Here is a 23,886-nt window from a genome sequence, read left to right on the forward strand (position 1 = left end):
TACTAGAACGCCCTCTTATTTGTTACTCAGTGCACGTAAAAAAAAAAAATTAACTTATGGGGTTTTACGTACCAAAACCACTTTCTGATTATGAGGCACGCCGTAGTGGAGGACTCCAGAAATTTCGACCACCTGGGGATCTTTAACGTGCACCTAAATCTAAGTACTCGGGTGTTTTAGCATTTCGCCCCCATTGAAATGCGGCCGCCATGGCCGGGATTCGATCCCGCGACCGTGTGCTCAGCAGCCCAACACCATAGCCACTGAGCAACCACGGCGGGTCACTCAGTGCACGTGACTTGAGCTTGCCTCCCGATTGGCTGAACTGCATGGCCGTCATCTGCTCTGCGCTTCGAGCCGTGCATTGAGGCGCGCCATCTTGCACCAGTGTCAGCGAGAAAGCAGGATGCGATGTCTGAAACGGAGTGCAAATTTCGGACGTGGCACAAGTTTGGTGCGAAAAAGTGCGACGGACGTTCATCGAAAACTTCAAAAAACGCTGCTCGACACTGCAAAACGCTCAGGATGCCACAACCTCAGCATCCAATGCCGAAATCGTCGATGCAGCAACGGCAGGCCTAACGACTGCATTGGCTGCTGCGGATACTGTGACAAGTCTGTTTGCCGCGGACCCTTTGAACAGCGCTTGGGTACGGCAAGATACGATTTACCGGCAACCCTTTGAGCTGGAGGAGGAGGAAGTGAAAGCCAAAGCAAAGCTATCGGAGTTGTCTTCCGTTCCAGCGACGGAGAGGAAACGCGAGTTCGTGGGTGACAGTACCGACGATGCACTTCGCCCGCCTGATGGGACTGCGTTTGCGATTGTGAATTTGAGTGCCGTGAACACTTTATTAATGTTTGCAAACTGCAATATCTGCAATGGTGCCTTAGAAATCGTTCGAGATGAGCGGGAATACGGACTCACTGTGAAGCTGCGTTTTATGTGTGCAAACTGTGGAGAGATTGCGTCGGTGTGGAGCTCGCTGCGCGTTCCCAATGCTGAACGAATGAAATGCTCTGCTGTGAACGTTTTGGCTACGCGTGCCATGCAGGCAACGGGGAATCGAGAGACCGCGTTCAACGACGTTTTCTCGTTGATGGGCATCGGACGTCGGGCTCTACACACAAGAACGTGGCAGAACTACGTGAAGGCGAAGTTCATGCCAGCGGCCGATCGCGCGGCGCGTAATCTGACGAGCGACTGCTTGTGGTCGATTCGCGAACTTTACGCCGAACTGAACGTGGGTCATACCGGGAACATTGCAGTGGCGTATGACGGGTCATTGAGTCGGCGTCAGCACCGTGATTGAGTTGTTCAGCGGACTTGTGCTTGACTTTCTTGTATTGAGCAATTTCTGTGCTGGGTGTGAGTCGGGGCCTAAGGAGAGTGACCATTCCTATGGAGCCTGGAAGAATGGCCACAAGTGCCAGAAGAACACTTATAAGAAAGCTGGGGAGATGGAGGTGGAAGCTGCCCTCATGCTTTTCAGGCGATCATTGGAGCGGCACAATTTGCGGTATACAACGGTACTTTGTGAAGGGGACAGCCGCAGTTATCTCGCTTTACAAGATGATGAAGTGCATGAGTATATCCCAATTGAAAAAGAGGACTACGTGAATCACATGCAAAAGCGGCTTTGCGAAACTTGGTGGCAAAACACAGAGGGCCTGGACATGACAGTCTTGGTGGAAAGGGCCGCTGACAGCAGACTTGATCTCCAAGTTAACCTCATACTATGGATGGGCTCTGAAAACACACAAAGGAGATGTAGATGCCACTCAAAATGCAGTGATGGCCACATATCATCACATTACATCAAACGATGATGTGGCTAATCACACTCTTTGTCCATGAGGCCCAAACTCCTGGTGCAAGCAAAATGCTGCAGTGGCCAAAGGTGAGCCGGTTCCAAAACATCCTCGAAAGCTTCCTCATGTGTGTCAGGCTTTACGCCCCATATATGAGCGTCTTTCAGACAAGAAACTGCTGCAACGTTGCCAGCGTGGTAAAACGCAAAATAACAATAAAAGCTCGCATTCAATGATCTGGGCACTGCCACCAAAAGACCGGCACGCTTCTTTGTTCATGGTGCAGGCTAATGTGGCAGAGGCAGTATTAAAGTTAAATGCAGGCAATGCAAGGGCCTCAAAGGACATAATGAAAGAACTACGTCTAAATCCAAGCCAGCAAAGTCGCACCCACATGGCCGAGAAAGATAGGTGTCGAATGGCAGCATCAGCCAAGAAGCGCAAAGCATCAGAAAACTTGCGCCAGTCCCTCAAAAAGTGGCACACAGGGGCTGGGAATCAGCAGGACTACATGCCTGGTGTCTACTAAGCTACTAAATAGGGTTTTGCATGTTTTCTCACTTTTCTCAAAACATGTGTTTGGGTTGATTCACCAGACTGTCGGAGTGATATCTCATGATCTAGAACAGCTAGAGCAATAATTCTTTCTTTAGCAGAAAGCCTAATCTGCATATTACAAAGTACTGAGAGCAGAATTTCAAATTTGTGCACATGTACATTTCCATTTTATTAATGTTCTTTTGGTGTGGTAGCCTTAGGACAAGGAAAGAATTTTGATCACCTGCAGAATGGCTAATTAAAATCATAGTATCTAGCTATGCAATAATATTCGCTTTCTGCAGAGCAGTTTTTTTTCCATTGTCTCCGGAAACAATAGAGTGGCAGCACTGTCAATCTCCTGAACTAATGGACCTACCATAAAAATTATTGCATATTTGAAGTCGGCACGAAAAACTAAGTAAGCTTGTTTATTTTCATCAGATTTGGCCATAAGCTGCAGGAAATAATCTCCACAACCCATGTCCCCCCTTAAAGGACCCTTCACGACGGCTTGCGCAATGGCGCCTCAGATTACAACAATATGACGTCACAGTAATCTACAAGTCCCGACAAAAACACTTTGACGCCGACTGCCTATCCCGTGCCCCCATCAATCTCCCGCCGCAAGACGACGACACCTTCCTTGGAATAATAAGCGCGGAAGACTTAACTAAACAGCAACGAGCAGACCCGGAGCTAAAAGGCCTCTTCGAGTATTTGGAAGGGAACACCGACGTTGTCCTTAGGGCATTTAAGCGTAGATTGTCTTCGTTCACGCTACAAAACAAACTCCTCGTGAAGAAGAACTTCTCACCAGTCCTCGCCAACTACCTTCTTGTTCCATCAGCGCTGCGTCCAGAAGTACTGCACGCCCTACATGACGATCCAACCGCTGGGCACCTCAGATTCTCCCGGACGCTGTCGAGGATACAGGAAAGATATTACTGGCCGCGTCTGACCGCCGACGATGCCCGTTACGGCAAGACATGCCGAGACTGTCAGCGACGCAAGACACCACCGACAAGGCCTACAGGATTACTACAGCCGTTCGAACCTCCTTGCCGACCATTTAAGCAGATCGGGATGGATTTGTTGGGACCCTTTCCAACATCAACGTCCGGAAATAAGTGGATCATCGTGGCGGCGGACTATCTCACCCGCTTCGCTGAAACTAAAGCTCAACCGAAAGGCAGGGCAGCCGAAGTGGCGAAATGTTTTGTCGAGAACATCCTGCTGCGACATGGTGCCCCAGAAGTCCTCATCACCGACAGAGGACAGCTTTTACAGCAGAGCTCACCTAAGCCATTCTGCAATACAGCCAGACAAGCCACAGGAGGACAACTGCCTACCACCCGCAGACGAATGGTCTCACGGAGCGCCTGAACAAGACCCTCACCGACATGCTAGCAATGTACGTCGACGTCGAGCACAAGACGTGGGAAGCAGTCCTGCCGTACATAACCTTTGCTTATAACCCGGCGGTGCAAGAAAAAACACAGATCACGCCGTTCAAGCTGGTTTACGGCAGGAACCCGACGAAGAGAATCTTGACGTCGCTACCTATCTCCAGCATGCCGAAGAAGCCCGACACCTCGACGTTTACGGATCAAGAACCAGTAGCGTACCGACAGCCGACACTACAACCTCTGATGACGCTACGTCCAGTACATGCCTGGCGACCGTGTTTGGGTTTGGACACCAATACGTCGACGAGGACTAAGTGAGAAACTATTGCGACGCTATTTCGGACCCTACAAGATCATCCGACGTGTTGGCGAACAGGACTATGAGGTCGTGCCAGACGACATTTCGCTATCACAGCGACACCGCTCACGACCTGAAGTAGTTCATATTGTGCAACTCAAGCCGTTACACCAGCGCTAATGAACTTTGAGGATGTCGCATAGCTGAACTTTGGACTTTTTTTGGACTGTGTCACCTTGGACTTTGTTTCCTTGTTGTTTTGTTACTTTGTTTAACAAGTGTCCTTTTGTGTTTCACTCTCCTGTTATGTTTGTAGCATTGGGACGATGCCTTTTGAGAGCAGGGAATTGACAGGTGAACTCGTTTATCTTTTACGGGTGAGCGCTTTTACCATCTAAGAAATGTTATCGCTCAGTGTGAGACACGTCTACAGTCGCCGACCGATTTTCCGGACTCCAAAAATTCGGACATGCCCGATTATTCGGTCAGCTTCGCGGCACCGCCATTCTCCCCATAGACCATAATGTATAACAACTGCCGAAAGTTCGGACACCTTGCAACCTCTCGTTTGATTTTTCGGACACTCCTTGAGCCAACTCGATCGAGGGCATCATGCACCGACTCTGACCGGCGCATAGTTCGACTTGCTGAACGCCATTTTTATTTTGAACGGAGCCTCCTTGCTGTCCCACGAAGTGGCGCTACAGGAAATCCCCGCTCTTCATCATCGTTTCTGCCTGGTTCGATAGAGTGGCCGTACAGCAGTTCCAGTTTCAGTTTAGTAAGCCATGTCAAGACAATCCAGCAGCTGATTTGTTTCTTTCGCGCGCGACACTGCGAGCAGGCCACGTTTTTCGTTAGTGCGACTGGTGTCGGCACGGTGGTGTTTGCTTTGTGTGCTGTGTCAAGGTTTTGTAAGGAAACATCGCGTCAAGTGTCTAATGGCGCCGACAGTGCCCGCCCAGACTGCGCTGGGGAATGCTGGCAAGCGGGTGCCGGGAGGCCTAAAATTTGTCGCCTTCCGATGTGCTCTCTACTGACGCGGAAAATGTTCTGCCGAAACCTGCGCAGTGGTTGCATTGCGATTCCGGACACCGTCTCATTTGACAGTTTCAGAGGTGCTGACACTGCTGTACTGACATGCGCAGAACTCGACGACGGCGAGATCATTCGTCAGGTGTCTGCTGCACCGCCGGACGATGACTCCGAGTCGGAAGGTGACGCACCATGTGCTACGCTGCCGTCGCATGCGGAGCGTGCACAAGCAGTGACTGTGCTTTCAGCCACCTATAGTGACCGTACGACCCTCTCCGAGATTCAGGCTTATCTGATTGCGCGTAAACGGAACAGCGTGCAACGGCGTACTCACGATTTCTTCAAGCCTACTGCCGAGCCCGAATAAGTGCGTGGAAATAAAGGATTTCATTTTTTTTTTCTTCATCCGCTTTTTCGGACACCTGTTTATTCGGACATTTCCGCAGTCCCCGTGAGGTCCGAATAAACGGTCGGCGACTGTACATATATCGGAAGTTTCTAGAATGTTATCGATGTTTCTATCCGCTGTCTGTTGTCGCCGAACCTTGTGTAATCTGATTGCATGTATGCGCAACGCGAATGGTGTAGAACTTCGTGGAAGGCAAGGGGGTCCCAGCGATCACTCTGGAACATTCGACGACAGATCTATAAAAGCCGACGCACTTGACCCGCTGATCAGATTATCGCCGATCGCCGACTGTGTTCGCCGCTGTCGTTGTGCTTTAAGCGTAGCCTGTTTTTGTGGGCACAGGTTCGCCCAATAAAAGTTAGTTTTGTCTTTCACAGTATCGCTACTGTGTTCTTTAACATCACTACCACATGACAATATGGTACTTAGTTCAAAATCTGGGTGAACCCTTTCCTATGATTTCATGGAAAACTCTGAAGGCTCACCAGTGCAATGCGTGCCATTTTAGAATCAGGTCTATATATAGAGATAGGTGTGTATCCAGGTTACATTGTGATGCGACGTTGCGGCAAATATTCTCACTTGCGCTTCATTTGTACGTACCGTTGCGTGCTTTGCATATGGAATGTCAGCTGGTGCAATAGACAACTTGGCACAAGTCTCGAACGGCAAACTGTTTTTTCTTTTCCACCAAGTAGTTGGCCCCGCAAAATGTCGATGGCACTGCCGTGTCTCCACAAGCCGCCATTGCAAAACTATGGGCTTCTATGGCACCTTCGCTACCAGGTGTACATATACCTTGCCACAACACTCAGACTCTGGCACAGCTAGAGTGTACTAGACAATGGTCGAGTGGGTTGAACGGCGCTATCCCACTGAGGCACCACGTGTAGAAAAATTGCGCGAGGGTGCCGCAGGCGAACTGGATTGGGGCGGAGACGAGTTTTGCAGTATATTCAACGTAATTTTGCTGCGGGCGCTGACCGATTGCGCACGTAAGCTCCTATAGTAGTGCTTTATTTCAACTGCAAATTTATAATGACACCTTTTTGCTACGTATAGTACATATTTAAATTAAATTATGGGGTTTTACATGCAAAAACCACAATCTGATTATGAGGCACGCTGTAGTGGGGGACTCCAGAAATTAGGACAAACTGGGGTTCTTTAAGGGGGGACATGGGTCCTAAAAATTTTTTCTCATTTTTGGGTAAATTTTTAATAAACTCCACTGTCTGGGGTAATTTTTCGTGCTGATTTCAGATCTGTAATTAGATTTTTGATCGCTGTAGCTGTACAAGAAATACTGAGGTCTGAAGTCAAATTAATTTCAAACTCGTTACGGGGCTTTTTGATGATTCCGTCTTTCTAAACCAAAAACTAAATGGATGACGCCATTGCTAAAGACCTACTGTGGGGGTTATGCTATTTTTATTCATTAGGAAGCATTTTGCAGACAAGAAAACAAGCTTGCATTTATTATGAAAATTTTTTTCTAATTAGCAGCGATTACTATACCTGAATGTAATTTTCATTATGGTGCAAGAGCAATAAAAATAGCATCACCCCCCAGATTATTTAAATACGAATAAAATGATACCACCCTTGTCATTTTTGGCCAATAACAACCCAGAAAAAGCACCTGTAAGGCAGAGTACAGTGTGCAAAAACATCGAACTGAAATAAACACATTTGAAGTTTCAAACAAATGTAGCTTTTGCTGAAGTGAATCTACAGCAATACAAATGGCACCGTTTTGAAGCTCTATGATTTGTAAGAATGGCCATACTAAATGTGTGACTGTGTGGCATTTTTTCATTTCGTAGAATTGACCATGTTACTAAATGAAGGCTCTGAGTGTAAGTAGCCTTCCAGGTCATCTTCCCCTGTCAATGGCTGTGGAACTTAGGATCAGAGAGCCAGTGATAGATATGCAGCTGCTAGGTGCTTTCCAGAATTGTACTTTTGTACGATGCCTCGATCACTTCTGCAGCCAGATGTTGTTCCAGACCAAGGGCCTAGTGAACAGAACTCATGATGAGGTTCTCTTTATGAAGGGGGGGTATGATAGATATTGTTATGAGCTATCGTGACAATATGATAATAAAGTGAACGCGCAATATACTTGGTTGCGGGTCCAAGGTGCCGACACGCGAAATGCCTAGCCGCAGATACAAGGAGTCGACGCTCGATGTGCTTAGTTGTGCAGTTCAAGGTGCAGAGGCGCGAAATGCCTAGCCGCGCAGTCCGAGGAGTCAACACTCAATGCGCTTATTCGTGCAGTCCGAGGTGCCGACGCGCGAAAATCCTAGCCGCGGGCTAGAGGAGTCGACACTCGATGCTCTTATTTGCGCAGTCCGAGGTGCCGAAGCGTGAAATGCCTCGACGCGGGCTTGAGGAGTCGACACTCAATGTACTTAGTTGCGCAGTCAGAGGCGCCGATGCACAACATGCTTAGGCGAGGTCCCGAGATGTCCGTGTGCAATGTGCTTGATCGATGAGTCAGAGGCTCCTATGCACGAAATGCTTAGCTGCGATACGAGGATTGCATGCGCGATGTGATTGGTCACGAATTCCGAAACACCGAGTGCTAAAAGGCCTAGCCGTATGTCTGAGAATCTTGGTCGCGAAGTCCGCATCGCCGGTGCTCTGAATGCTTTGCCGTGGGCCTGTGACGTCCACAAATGTAAGGATCGGCCACGCTACCGCAATGTCCGCGTAGCACCTGTTTTGACACGATGAGATTACATAGAGTGGAGACTTCCAGGCTCGCGAGGTGCAAAGAGCGGAGCAGACGCCGCGAGCACCGGACCAATGGCGAACGGCGCTGGAGTCACGTGGCGGGTGCGACCAATCGCAGACTTCGGCACGACCTTCAATCATTTGCTTTTTGTGTGCTTGTTTCTGTACGGAGGAGATAGCTGAAGCAGCAAATTTGAAGACGGAGAAATGCGCGTTCCAACGAGACCAAGATGGCGGCGCTCGGTTGCACCATTCCAGAGATATTGTGGCTTGAAAAACGCCGTTTTTTCTTGATTTTCGCGAAATTTTTCGCCACCTTGGCTGATAAAACAAATTTTTTAGACCACTTCTACATGGTTCATATGGATGATATTTCGGAATCAGATAGAAAAAGAGTTATAGAAATTGAAAATGTGATTTTCAAAAAATAGATTTTTCGGCCATTTTTCGCAATGCGAAACCCGCGTCCCCCCTTAATGTGCACCTAAATATAAGTACACAGGTGTTTTCGCATTTCGCCCCCATTGAAATGCGGTCGCCGTGGATGGGATTCGATCCTGCAACCTCATGCTTAGCAGTCCAACACTACGGATACATATTTGAGGCATGGGTTATACAACATGACCTTGTCAATTTTGTTGTCGTCAAGCGTGTCGTCTGCTAACGAGTGCGTGTTCATTGCATGGATGCTGGCGGATGCCCGGTTTTTCTCGCAAAAAGCCAGTGCAGATTAATTTATGGTTTTACTTGCTTTGGTGCACCCGCAACTCTTGTCGGCCGGTACCGATTGTAGTTTTAGCCAAGTGAACTGCTATTATTTGTTTTCTAAAAGTAACATGTAATTTTTGCCACAGAAGCCACCTATCTACAACATGAAGCTACGTAAAAAAATTTCATTCATATCATGTTATTTTACGCATGCTTCTTGTTGGTGGAATATTGATCAGGGACAATGATAAAAGAAAATATTACAGTGAAATAAACCAGCTTTACTAACTGCATGGCGCGAAGAGATGCCGATGACCAATGCACTTCTATGTAAATCTAAGAGTATATAGACATATATCCACGACATATACAGGGAGTTTCTTTTAGCTGCACAAAGTTTTTTTTAAAGATTGCCTATGGCAGATAGCACAATTCTAACCTTTGATCTAGATTACTCGATGAGCCGGCCATTGCTTCTGCGAGAAATCAAAATGATCAATTGAATACTTGACATAATTGTGCTAATAAACTTTTTGATTAGTTAGATTATGCCACATATCTCAATCATCAAATTATAGCCGCTGAGTTCACACGGCATATCCACTTGGAACTAATTCTCTGGACGGCACCAGTTCCGAGATATCAATTTTCAAAGTGTCCGACGAAATGCATTGGTGTGCATTGAAATGCATTGAACCATAAGAGTTCTATCACCCAAAAACATAAAAAACACAAAGAGGAAATTAAGGAGGAACGCAGCGATGAAATGAATGACTTGCCCAAAATTTCCTAACTTTATTTTTTTCGTAATCCTAAGACCTTCCTTTGTCTCAGTGAAAATTTGGAAGAAATACACAGCACAATTTCAGAAAACTGCACTTTTTTTAGCGTGCAGACTTCGAATAGGGAAGAAAATCGGGCTTCGGGAGGTGCAGATTACACAAGCACAGTTTTCCATTGATGCAGTATCGTCATAAACACTAGAGTTTGGAGATTCGGATAGCTGCAGTGCTGTGTTTCTCCATGCAAAAATAAATGCAACAAAAGCAAGTGTGAGAAGGGAAAACTAGCATTGTGATTCATTACTGCAGTCATGTGGTGCAAAGGGAGCACTCCTATTGACTGATGTGAATTTCTGACGCTATTCACTGGTGTGCTTGTTTCGCCCACATTTGTAGGCAGACATCTCAAGATCTGCCTGGTTTTCTCGAGTTTCTCTCGCTGCTGCAACATTTTGGGTGCTTTATCTGTCCATTTAACCAATGCCACTAAGTAAGATGCACAAGGGTAAGATGCAATACAGGCGATGACCGTTCTCAACGCTACCCAATAATTTACCACTCTACGGAAGCATAGCCAGAATGTACAAATCAATCTCGACTCGTTAGTTCTTGAGTGTACAGGGCCTTAACATTCACTACTCTGAAAAGAAAAAAGAATGACATAAAACCCACCTTGTGCTTGGGAGAACTCAACGAAGATCTTGACAACGATTTCAGCATTGTCATCCTCGGACTGCCGTTCTTGATAGATAATGACCCTCTTGACCGTGCCAAATCGACCGCACTCATCAGTCACCTCAGACTCGAGCTCATCGTCCAAGTCCTCCACACCGACCATGTTTCGCAGCACAACAACACATGACTGCAAAGTGTGGAAAGAGTTAAAAAGTGAGCAACAGAAGGACTACTGCATTGCAGATATATGAATGAGCTCTGATGCATTACTGCCACGTACTTACAATCTTATGTGTTCATTCATCTTATGCACTTACTATTAAATTCTGAAGATTTATGTGTCAAAACCACAATATTATTATGAGGCACACCATAGTGTGGGACTTAGTATTAAATTTTATTTTCTGGGGTTCTTTAATGTGTGCCCAATGCATGGTACACAGACATTTTTGCATTTGCCCACATTGAAATGCAGATGCCACAGTCTGGATTCAATCCTGCACTTAGCACTGCAATGCCATAGCCACTATGGATTACTATCTTTACCTGCAGAGGAAGCTCAGTGGTACAAAGGTATGAATCCACAGAATTAGGGAAATCAATTGAATTATGTAGTGAACCAAAAGCATTAATGTAGTGAGCAGGCTAAGGGTTCCAGTGGGAAGGCTCTTTGCGAAGGCATTACAGGACTGCACACTTGTTGAGAGTTCAGTGCACCGGTATACGAGTCACGAATTGAGCTACAGTAGTACCTCGCTGGTATGATCCCGTTTCATACGATTTCCCAGCAACAACGATCGCATCAAGAACACAAAACATGACCCAATAGTATATTTATGCTTCTTTTGGCCGGTTCATATGTTCCCGGAAAACAATGTTTCAGCATCAACGTTCACTACCAGGCATGTACCATAATGATTGCACTTTCTTGTCAGAAAAATTGACGCAAAACCAGGGGTGCGATCATTACGCGGGTTAAATTTCCCAAGAAAAGAATAAAAAAAAAAAAACATTTCTTTCGTCCCGCGTTCGCTGCAGGACAGCAAAACAAAAATCGCGGTTGGCGGAGCAAGCCGAACGCGCCGAACGCAATTATTTTTTCTTCTTGTGAGTACATTACGTGCATTGAAACAGTTTCTTCCATATCAGTAATGAATAATATCGTTAATATCGGCAAGTTTGCGGCAATAACGTAGCCATGTCCACTTTGAGGGGACAGAAACAGATGGGCGCGCTTAGCTGCCAGTGACATAGAAACACATGGCCAGCATGCTGCGGAAACTGCGACATCTGTCTTCACTACTATCCTAATAAGGCACGTTTCCGCTAAGGGTGGGTGAATATCTTAGCTGTGTTACAAGCATCGGCGTATGAATAGGGTATACTTTTAACGTATCAGTGTAAACGTGGCTACTATCGTTGCCGCTCGCGATTTGTTGCGTGCCCACGAGTGCAGATGAGAAGAATCGAAAGGCGCCTTTTTTGTTGTTGTTGACCACAACCATTATAAAGCCTACACATAATAAAGGCAAGTTTGGTTGCAGCTTTTTTTTAGTCATGGAAGTGCGGAAAGTGATGAAAGTAATGAAATGAGGCATCTACTTAAGAATGTTTGGTGCGTGCAGACCGCTTGGTTTGTCTTGAAGAGTCGTTCACGTAGCATTCAACAGATGGTAAGAGTGATCAATATTAGCTAGACTTGGCACACGACATATCGCTGCGGCAAGTTCGGGGTGCGATCGTTACATGGGAAATAAAAAAAATTGAATTTTGACGACAAAATTCAGGGGTGCGATCATTATGCGAGTAAATACGGTACCCAGAATTGCTTTTTCAAGGGGGGGGGGGTCCTTTGCTAGTCCAAATGTGAATAGTGCCCATCATTCACCATAAAGATGCATAAACACGCAAAAGAGAAATGAAATAAGGTGTACCTCACAAGTACACCTGTAAGATACACTTCTCCCTTACTTGGCAAACAAGGAATCACATCAATTGGATTTGCGCAGGAATAAAACTGCCAAGAACAAGTAAACAAGCAAAAGTGTAAAATAAAGATTTCTAGTAGCATTTTTTGAATTAGCTATGAAAGAATTATAGAGAAATATATATTTGCAGAACAATCACAGTTATTTTGGATCCCTCGTTTAATGCTCTACCAAGTGCCAAAACTGACTGGTATTGTTATTTGGGAAGTTGCGTAACAATGCGTGGCCGCCGATCCAGTACAACCACGTAGAGTGGTGGACGCAGTGGTTCTAGACGGACTACACCCACCGCAGAGAAATGGCTATGTCAGGCGGCTCGACTGATAACTGTAGAAGCGTCATTCAACACACACGGAATTATTCTCAACTTCTGACGGCGTTTTCTCTATTTCCTTCTTAAATAAAAAGATGCAGATCCATAAATATTTTCACAAACAACGGTTACTTTTCGCTTTTCCTTCCTGTCTGGCTGTTGCCTCTGCTCTTTCTCCAAGTAGATCGCTTAATTTCTCAAATCCTTGGACTCTGTTTCCAGTTGCCAATTATGCATGAAAAGTGCTGTACAATTAGGGAAAAACCAGACGAGGTAACGGGTGACAGACATATTGCTTACGAGTTTAGCAGTTATTGCAGGGTTTGAGAATGGACGCTGTTTTGTCTTATTTTATTTTCCACCTTATCTAACCTATATCACGGGTATGGTTCCGAGGATCTGCCAGCATTACAGCGAGCCGTCACTCGAGGAAATAATGAGGCAAAAGAAAAAGTTAACTGTAACTGGAGTTTTCTCCGGCCGCAGCTCGTTCCACGAGCATACAGACCAGCTGACTACGAACTCAATCCCTTTCCTGGTCCCTGGATTAGTTAAACAAAGGTTGAACTAACGAAACAACAGCGATGCTCGTGATCGTTGAATAGATGGTGACAACTGAACCCATCTCGAGTTAATCGCTCGGGCACCGAATCGATGAGGAAACTGGCCTTCACACCCCAGGAGATGCCGATAACTACCGTATAGTGCGGAATATAGGTCGAAGATTTTTTCAAAAAAATATTACTAAAAGGTCACCCCTCGACTTATATACCGGCCCTTGGCACAACATGAATAGTCGTCTGGCAACATGTAGGAGTGCAGACTTTTCGGCATCCGCATCGTTATCGCCCCCTTGGTGTTGGCGACGCCGAAAGAGGCTTTCCCGCGGGATGTTGTCGTTCGCATGAATGAAAAGGGCTATATGGACGAGGCCTTCATGCTCAATTGGATTAAGACCGTCTATAATCGGCGACCCGGCGCACTCCTGCGGTGTACGAGCATGCTCGTCTTGGATGCCTTTCGCGGGCACTTGACCGCAGGTGTGAAGCAGGCACTCCGCGACGGGAGGACGGAACTCGCCGTCATTCCGGGAGGCATGACCTAAACACTTTAGCCACTGGACGTCGTGCTCAACAAGCCCTTTAAAGACCGTGTCCGTGAACAATATAATCAGTGGATGGCTGGCGACAACCCGACGACCCCAACCGGCCGGCTGTGCAGGCCGAGAGAGAGAGAGAGAGAAACAACTTTACTAGTCCATTATGAAATGAAACGCGTTAAGCGTCTGATGGGGTGGCTCCCTCTTCGCGGGCTCCATATGCTTCCAGGGCCTCTCGCCACTGTGGCCACATGGGTGTCGCAGGCTTGGCGCTCACTGCCCGACGATATGGTGGTGCGGGCATTCAAGAAGTGTTGCATTAGCAACTCCTTGGACGGCACCGAGGATGACATGTTGTGGGACGCAGCCAGAGAAAAGCAGTCGTCTTCGGACGAGAGTTCAGACAGCTCAGACGAATGAGCAGGTGACGAGTCTGGCGGCACCACTAAAGAAAACAAAGTTTTGCGCCTTATAATTTTTATGTTGACTTCTTTGCCTCAACATAAGGGGGTCGACCTATATTCCGCATTATACGGTACCGCCATCTAAAAGGAGTGAAAAAGGCAACAGAATGTTGATCACCGAATAACAGCTGTCAAGTCTCAAGAGTGATCTGGCAGCTTTAGGATGGTGTATGAGGAGTGGTGGCTTGGGCGGGGAAGGGGGGGGGGGGGGTTATGCCTATTCATTTCGGGGGGGGGGAACCTGGGTACGTGCCTGTTCAGTACATTGCTAAACTGCAACCGTATGATACGTTTTCCGGTCAGTCGATCACATGTAAACAAGAAAGGTGCGCGCAATCGAGAACAGCAGCCGCCCGCCACAGTGGCAACATGCACTCAATTTCTTATTCCAGCACCAGCAGCATACGCTGCTGGTGCTGGAATTTATCAGTTTATTGATAAATTGAAACAATTTTTATAATTTATAATTATATGTATTATATATTATATACAATAGAATAATTCAATAAAATGATAAATTGAATTTGTCAATTTTATTCATAAAACAATATTTTCCAGAACTTCATATATGATTAGAACGGAGCTGTAATCTGTGCTGGCACACTAATCTTATGTTCCCTTTATTATGAGTAGATCGTACTCTACATCTTGATTTTTATGTACCTGTGTTATTGATAGCTTGATACATTCTTGTTATGTAATGTTAGAAAATGCAGCACTGTATTTGCCCAAAATTTGTAAGCATTAAATTTTGTTAAAATTTTTCGATATTCAATCTGATATTCGGCTTTTTTTGTTGATTCAATTCAAGATCTACTATTCCGTATACCCACACCCCTAGTTTTCAGTTTTTGTTGTCTGCCGTGTGCAGATATTTAAAGCGCCTTCAGAGAAGGGGATGGCCGGCGCCTCGCGCCGCTCATGCACGGAAAAGTTGCATTTCTACAGATCTCAATGCATCTGCGTGCAAGTTTTCGGACTGAGAAATATGTACTGATGCAGAAGACAAGTTCGGTTCGTCAGATTTTACAATGGAGTTTCGCTTTCTGCCAAAATGTTTCAAAGTTTCTGTGCACTGATATAAAGATATCCTGCATGTTCTAAAGGTAACAGTTCTTATGTGCAGGGTAACATCCTCTGATCGGAATTATTTGCCAGCAGCCGTGCAGGAAGTAGGGTTTTGTGCAGGAAGACGGCTGGTAGTCAACCTCGGCATCGCACTAGGGCTAGTTACTAGAGTTGAGGTTTTCTTTTATATCTCAAAAAATTTTTTACATGGAAAGATTATATTTACTGGAATATTGCACAGGTCTTTGTACATGAAGCAACAATTACATATTTATATCACTTCTTTTTTTACAAGATACTTGTTTAAATATTTATTTCAAATTCTTTCTAATAAACATGTTGGTTGGAAATAGTACTGTGGAAAATAGAATTTCTTCTTTTATCATTTGAGACTATACACTTTAGTCTGAAGAATGCTCTGTGATAGGAAAAAAAGTGTTTACGAGACTATGAAAAAACTGCTGCTTTTCCTGTGGGCGGGAAAGTGTTAAAGGGATCCTGAACCATCCCTTGGGCTTGGTGAAAAAAAAAAAAAAAAACACATTCCGTGGATAGCATATGCTGCTGCAAATATCTCAGCCAAATTTTGCAGTTGTGCGTGGTGCATGGAGCTTGCAAGCAGAGCACGAAGTCACCTTTTTCAGAAACACTCTTTTTTCAACAGAAACCTGCTTCTAATTCCTCTCAGGCTGCTATATTTCCCCAAATAGCAGATTCCCATATTCGGCTGCTATCTGCCAATAGCTGACACCAATCAAAAAGAGTGTTTGGATTAGTGCACTTCTTGCTACTGTTATTGTGTATATTTATCGACACAGTTTAACGGGGGACGTGGGTCCTAAATATTTTTTTTCTTATTTTTGGGTGAATCTTTAATAAACTCCACTGTCTGGGGTAATTTTTCGTGCTGATTTCAGATCTGTAATTAGATTTTTGATCGCTGTAGCTGTACAAAAAATACTGAGGTCTGAAGTCAAATTAATTTCAAACTCGTTACGGGGCTTTTTGATGATTCCGTCTTTCTAAACCAAAAACTAAATGGATGACGCCATTGCTAAAGACCTACTGTAGGGGGTGATGCTATTTTTATTCATTAGGAAGCAGTTTGCGGACAAGAAAACAAGCTTGCATTTATTATGAAAATTTTTTTCTAATTAGCAGCGATTACTATACCTGAATGTAATTTTCATGATGGTGCAAGAGCAATAAAAGTGGCATCACCCCCCAGATTATTTAAATACGAATAAAATGATACCACCCTTGTCATTTTTGGCCAATAACAACCCAGCAAAAGCACCTGTAAGGCCGAGTACAGTGTGCAAAAACATCGAACTGAAATAAACGCATTTGAAGTTTCAAACAAATGTAGCTTTTGCTGAAGTGAATCTACAGCAATACAAATGGCACCGTTTTGAAGCTCTATGATTTGTAAGAATGGCCATACTAAATGTGTGACTGTGTGGCATTTTTTCATTTGGTAGAATCGACCATGTTACTGAATGAAGGCTCTGAGTGTAAGTAGCCTTCCAGGTCATCTTCACCTGTCAATGGCTGTGGAACTTAGGATCAGAGAGCCAGTGATAGATATGCAGCTGCCAGGTGCTTTCCAGAATTGTACTTTTGTATGATGCCTCGATCACTTCTGCAGCCAGGTGTTGTGCCAGACCAAGGGGCCTAGTGAACAGAGCTCATGATGAGGTTCTCTTTATAAAGGGGGGGGGGGGGGGGGGTATGATAGGTATTGTTACGAGCTATTGTGACAATATGATCACAGAGTGAATACGCAATATGCTTGGTTGCGGGTCTGAGGCGCCGACGCACGAAATGCCTAGACGCGGGCTCGAAAAGTCGACACTCGATACTCTTGTTCGCGCAGTCCGAGGTGCCGATGCGCGAAATTCCTAGCCGCGGGCCCGAGGAGTCGAAGCTCGATGTACTTCGTCACGCAGTCGGAGACGCCGATGTGCGCGCGCGATGTGCTTGATCGACGAGTCGGAGACTCCTATGCGCGAAATGCTTAGCCGCGGTACGAGGATTGCATGCGGGATGTGCTTGGTCACGAATTCCGAAACACCATGTGCTGAAAGGCCTAGCCGCATGTCCGAGGATTCTGCGCACGAATCTTGGTCGCGAAGTCCGCGTCGCCGATGATTGGAATACTTTGCCATGGGTCTAAAACGGCCACAAACGTAGGGATCGGCCACGCTACCGCAATGTCCGCGTAGCACCCGTTTTGACAAGTTGAGATTACGGCGAGTGGAGCCTTCCAGGCTCGCGAGGTGCAAAGAGCCGTGAAAGAGCCGAGCAGACGACGCGAGCACCGGACCAATGGTGAACTGCGCTGGAGTCACGTGGCGGGCGCGGCCCATCGCAGACTCCGGCACGACCTTCAATCATTTGCTTTTTGTGTGCTTGTTTCTGTATGGAGGAGATAGCTGAGGCCGCAAATTTGAAGGCGAAGAAATGCGCTTTCCAACGACACCAAGATGGGTGACACCAAGAACGGCGCTGGGTTGCGCCGTTCCAGAGATATTGTGGCTTGAAAAAACGCGGTTCTTTCTTGATTACAGTGAAACTTTTCGCCACCTTGGCTGATAAAACAAATTTTTTAGAGCACTTCTACGTGGTTTATATGGATGATATTTCGGAATCACATAGAAAGAGTGATAGAAACCGAAAATGTGATTTTAAAAAAATCGATTTTTTGGCCATTTTTCGCGATGTAAAACCTGCGTCCCCCCTTAATAAATAGGGTGAAGTAATCAAAATTTGCATTTCGAATTTTGACAGAAATTACGTTTTTCTGCAAGTCTGACTGTCGCACTAGTGCGGACTATGGTCTACTAATGCTCAGCTGCGCCCTCCTGCATAGGAATGAAACTTTGGTCACACTGCTTATCAGTGTCATAGCTGTCGAGTCTTGCTAATTTCTATCAGTTTTGAACACACAACCTCGAACCACATAAAACTTAACGTCAGATCAGACATATGCTAGCCAGTGTGCGCTCACTCCTGGCAGCTTCTTGCTAGACGCCGTGGCAGAGATTGTTTCATAGTAAGCCATTGGCAACTCTTGCAAGTTGGATGTGATTACAATCATTTGGCCAAGCTCGTGCTGGACAAAGGCAGTCCCCATCAGGTAGCACAGCCAGACTGGAGCACATGAGCGCACACTCCAGCCCTATGATGCACAAAGCAAACGCTGTGCTTATGCACTACAGTTGTATGTAGCTATGGTCTGCTGCATAGTATAGGTACCACGACTGCCACGCGGTGCTGCGACAAGCTCGCTTGCTGAGCGCACTGCAACCCGCTGAGGGCAAACGTGTTTGGCGCGGCGTAGGTGCCAAAATCAGAAATAGTGCCGTTAACATGAACATACAAAATCAAATTTGCACTGCGTGCTATGTGACGTTCAGTAAGCTGATCGTTGGGGGCCCACTCTGCTCTGCCTTAGCCTTCACCGTGTAGGGCATTGGAGAAAAGTGGGAGGATTGCGAAGGGCATCACAGGCTATCTTTGATAGCCAGTAGCTCCACTTCATATGCATGCACTCAAGTACTTTTTGCTGCGAAGTCTTTCTGAAATAGTCTAGTTGAACTTCAAATGGATTTCTCGATTTCTCTGAAAGGCGCTTCAGGGGCCCTTTAATTTTCTGATCAAGTACATTGAGCTTACTTTAATTTTTTTTTTTTTGCTTTCGCACATCACGTGTATGAGCTGCACCCTGGAAATTGGCCCTCAAATCTAGAAAAGATGATTGCAGCCCTTACTCGCATTTTTATGCAGTGGAATCTCGATAAACGGAAACGCTTAAACGGAACTGCCTCTTAAACAGTACGCCACTTCATGGTTGGTTGGTTTTGTATTCATGCAATTGTATTCAGCTTTGTCTCTCAGTAAATGGAACTCCTGATAAATGGAACTAATTTTCCTGGTCCCTTAAGGTTGCGTTTAAGATGGGAGGCTACCCTGGAGATCGAACTTTTTTATTTTTTAAGATATCCGGATGAAACTTGCAGGGTACGTTCACACCGCCGAACTATGCGAAACAGCACAGTTTCATGAATATGTGTTTATTGGTTCCAAAGTTATTGAGGTCTAACTAGGTGGTTCATGTGTATGTCTGAGGAAGAGCCTGGAGAAACCTCAGGACATCATAAGAAGCTGAAGCCCTTTCTTTAATTTCCCCTCCAAAAAATTTTAACATAACTTTGAATTTGATGTAGCCAATAATGACCACATTTATCAAAAACTAATTGCTTAATATAAATTACCTGCACCAGCTTTCAAAAAAAAAAAGAAGCTTGTTACCCCCTGGTAAAGTCATTCAGGAACAGAATAAAAAAAACGGCACACAAATCTGAAGAGCGGTTCTTGAGATATCGCCTTCCCCAGCACCACTACTAGCGAAAAAATCCATTCTGAGAAAACGGGCCTTAAAGTTGAACACGTGTTTTTTTAGAAAGCTCTAATTAGCTCTTTTGGCTTCAGGCACACTCAGTGTGTTGGATTTTCGACTGGCGACAGCCGACAGCACAGTTCCCCTGCTGAAAGTGTCTACGCAGTCGGCTCTTGCTGCGGAAGATAGGAAGTTCGATGCTCGTACAAGTCGCATATAGCGCTTCCGTACACCGAATATCTGCACTGTCTTGAGCTTCGTTGCCGGCATCGCGTGCAGCAAAGAACTGTTGAGGCGGACGGAGCAAGGGGCAACAACAACGCGAGTGGGCGGGCGCGGCATCGAAGGGAGCAGCCGCTGCCGCCCGCGCAGCAGCCAATGACAGGCGCACATTAGCCCGCGGGATTTGAACGCGCTGCAAAAGTACCAATCAGTGCTCTGCATCGCATCGCGGGAAAGCGCCTCAACTGCGCCGACGATGCCATCTTGCAAGGCGGCAAAACAGAGACAAAGAATTCACGGTCAAAACAACACCAAGATGGCGTGGGCTGGCCGTATGGGCCGGGAATGATGCGCGCGCGAAATTTGACTTCATTTCGGCATTTGCGCATGTTTTGTGGGCTGCGGTGACCTCAAAAGTAGCGTTGCTTTTTTTTGGTACTTTGCGGTTGAATTAAGTGGTGATAATTACAGAACAGGTAGCTTATGAAACATACAACCCAAAAATATTGTTTTTCTAAAGATCTACTTTTTCGCGATTTTTCGATTTTCAAGGGCCGCGTCCCCCCTTAAAGAGAGTCCACTGTATGGTATTCTACCACTGTCTTACCATTATCGCCAACTACAACCTGCACACCCACTGTAAGCCCCACGCATGCACCATGCAACAGAATGTGCACTTAGGGTAGCAACGATGGCACCTATGTTATGCTCTTATAAGCCGTCCCAACCTGTCCCACAAATTTGTGTGAAACTTGTACACAAGTGGTGCGACATGACTCTGAACAGACATGCTTTTCATGACTCAGGTTGCCAATGAGCCAACAGAAAACTAAATGTTCATTCCAATGTAGCCACTAAGTTTGACACTAGCATACCTTTGCCGTCAAAGTGTTCTTTATCAAAGCGAAACAAATGCTTGACTGTGACTACAGCTACCAGAGGAATTGTTGTGTAGCTGAAGTGAACAAAGCACAAAGTGCTGTTCATTTCCTAGTGGTCAGAGGCATAGCCAGGGGGTCCCGGCTTATGGGGCTTCAGCCCCCCCCCCCCCCCCCCCCGAAATTTTTTTATGCTGTCAATGCACCGCCGACCAAAAGAACCCCCAGCACCGAAAATCATTCTGGATTTTGTCTAGAATGGCATCTTCAGGCTCGAAAAGACATCTCACAGTGTACATTGCGAAATCGGGCTGGATTTTGCGGCAACACCCATGCACCAGGAGTCCCGTAACGCAAGGAGCTCCATCCGACCACAAAGTTTCAAGGGCGTTCTGATAGCGAGCGGGCTTGTCGCGGCATCTTGCGAAGACCGCGGAATCTACGGAGCGAATGGATTTCAATTCCGAAACTTAATGGGTATGAAGTTCTCATAAACTTTTGATTCGAAAGGTGCATTGACATTTCTAAAGTCGTGCTTTAGATTTTCAATTCCCGAACCTTGTGGGTTTAATGTTGTTATAAACGTCTGACGCCAAAGGTGCATAATATTGAACCCTACGAGACAAGCAAATCAACACACTAGCAGACAGGTTGGCAAAGCACGCAGCAAGGTACGATGAGATGCAGCATTGTGGTGGTTCATTTGTGCCGTCATGTCATAGAAAAGAATACCAAAATTTCACCTGCGCCTAAGCATCCATGTTAAGACATTAAAGCCAGCGAAGGTAACTACGTTCTTATTTATTTTTATATTTTGACTTTTATTTGTGAGGACACATTGATCCTCTTCAATTTTCTCGTTCTTGCTAACCGCGGGCTGCCAGAGCTAGCCAGAGTGCATGTGTTTTTCTTTGGCTTAGTGGATTCTTGCCTAGTAGAGTTATGGACGCTTTCTGGCTAGCAGACGAGAAAAAGGAAACAACGGTCACTCACCGCCATCATTGTGCACTCGACACATTGCAACGCATTTTGCTTGAGCACAACCTCTCCGGAAAGTCTTGTCTCGCCAGTGTAGGATACCGAGCAGTATGCGTATGGTTCTCTGTGGACCAAGCGTCTCACGTTTTCTCTAATATTCCTTCGGTAGCCACATTAGGTGCCCGAAGTAGGCATTCGATTGTGGCCAACATGGTTTGCCTTGAGTTCTTTTTTTTTTTTACATGCTGATGCCCCCCCCCCCCCCGCCCCACAAAAAGAAAGATAAAGACATTGTTGCGGCGCAGTGAATTGTCGCATGGTGAAAATTTGATTTTGTTACTTCTTTTGCGGAAAGTTATGGGCCACAGGACGCTTCAGCTGCCGCATTTTCTTATATTATTGTGATAGCAACTACATGGACACTCCAGGCGCATTCCTGCCGTCGCCCTCATTTTCCGTATAAAGTCCAAGGATGATAACATCGTGACCACACACCGCATGCTGTATGTGCGAGTGAAAGGATGTGGAGGGCGTCGCATGGGTGAGCCGGCAATGGTGGCTCAGTCTTGTGTGAGCAAGGGAGAAAAAGGGGGAGGAAGCGCGTCGCCTTCTGTCCCATGCAATACATCGGGAGGAGTGGAGGGAGGAGGGGCCGGCATTAGGATTCTGTTATCTTTGAATCTGTGACTGCGCAACATGTTTATTTGCCTTGTTTGACACATTATATACCGTGACTTTTTCTTACATACGTAAATTTATTGGCGACTTATACGTATATTTAAATACCTTATTGTGAGGTTTTTTATACGTGCTGTGAACTTTGTTTCCAGTGACACTTTCTTGCCCTTTATCAAGCTGTATCTTCACATTCCTATGTTCCATTGTATCTTCGCATTTCTAATGTACGAGGACGAGTCAAATTAAAGTGAGCCAACCAACCCCGCGCAAGAATGGTTCTGTTCATTATCTGCGAAGCATGCGCGTAGCACACAGGCATCTCTAATTTACAAAAGTGACACGCAGGTGTGAAGATAAAAGTTCTTTAAAGGGACACTAAAGGTTACCAGAAAGTCAAGTTAAAGTGATAAAGCAATGCTCTAGAACGTCTAAGGTGTAAATATAATCGCGAACAGAGGTTTAGTAACCAAGAAATTGAGGTAAATGCATGACACGAGCGACATTCCGGTACTAGCCCGATGACGAAAGCACTTCTCATCATGATTTATGTCACTAGTACTCAACTACTCACATTAAAAAGATCATTTCATTAGATTATAAGACGGAAGAAAATGTTACTTGTCTACTTCTATTCGATTCTAAGAAAAAAATAACATTTTGACGTTACCCTTGAGTAGTATGGGGTGATCGAAAGGTTTCGTTTTCGCTCAACTCGGCGCGCTCGACTTTGCGCCGCCTGCGCTTTGGAGTTTCAGTTGTTTATCGCGTCGTGCTGCGGTGGTCCTGCTGGCTCGCAAAACTTGCATTTGGAACAAGCAGCGAGAATGCCACGTCCATGTGATGTTGTGGGATGCGCAAACGGTTTGCGGAACTTGGCTAAGGGCAGTTGCAGCGGCGAATCCAACGTAACTTATCACTGTGTGCCAATGAGCAAACCTCTCCGTTCGAAGTGGTCAAGTGCCGTACCTCTGCCACAGCGCGCTGGCAAAGAGCTGAAAAATCACGTAGTGTGCTCGCTGCACTTTTGTCCAGAGGATTACAAGTTCAACGCCGACTTACTGAAGTCGCGTGAAGTGCCTTTCAAAGCAGGCCGTCGTCGTAGTAGTACGCAACGACGCCGGCAGCACGAGCCCTCAACAGCAGGTCAAGTTCATCAGTGCTTAAATCGCTGAACTTGAGCCCAGCATAGCGAGCTAATGTGTCGTTGTCAGGGTCATCCACTGCAATGAGCGTCGAAGTTGGCGTCATAAAATAAAGAACCAGCTTATCATGGTGCGCTTTCCCTTCCGCTAGCCATCACAGTTCCGCTTTCGCGCTGCTGTCGGCTCTGTCTTGGCTCCGTTTCAGGCCGCGTGTTTGCGTTTTGTGCAGAAAAGCCGTAGCGCCGTCTGC

At 45.9% G+C, this 23,886-nt stretch overlaps 1 protein-coding gene across 14 annotated transcripts in view; it reads right to left on the reverse strand.

Annotated features, from left to right (window-relative positions):
- Positions 1 to 23,886, reverse strand: part of hfp (Poly(U)-binding-splicing factor hfp) — a 158,378-nt gene that overhangs the window by 6,906 nt on the left and 127,586 nt on the right. For all 14 annotated transcript variants that reach the window (XM_050193919.3, XM_050193928.3, XM_050193923.3 and 11 more), the window contains one exon: positions 10,402 to 10,591. In XM_050193919.3, the coding sequence (XP_050049876.1) occupies positions 10,402 to 10,591 (190 nt within the window). The remainder of the gene's footprint in view (positions 1 to 10,401; positions 10,592 to 23,886) is intronic.

Source organism: Dermacentor andersoni, chromosome 1 (assembly GCF_023375885.2).
Source record: "Dermacentor andersoni chromosome 1, qqDerAnde1_hic_scaffold, whole genome shotgun sequence".
Classification (NCBI taxonomy): Eukaryota; Metazoa; Arthropoda; class Arachnida; order Ixodida; family Ixodidae; genus Dermacentor; species Dermacentor andersoni.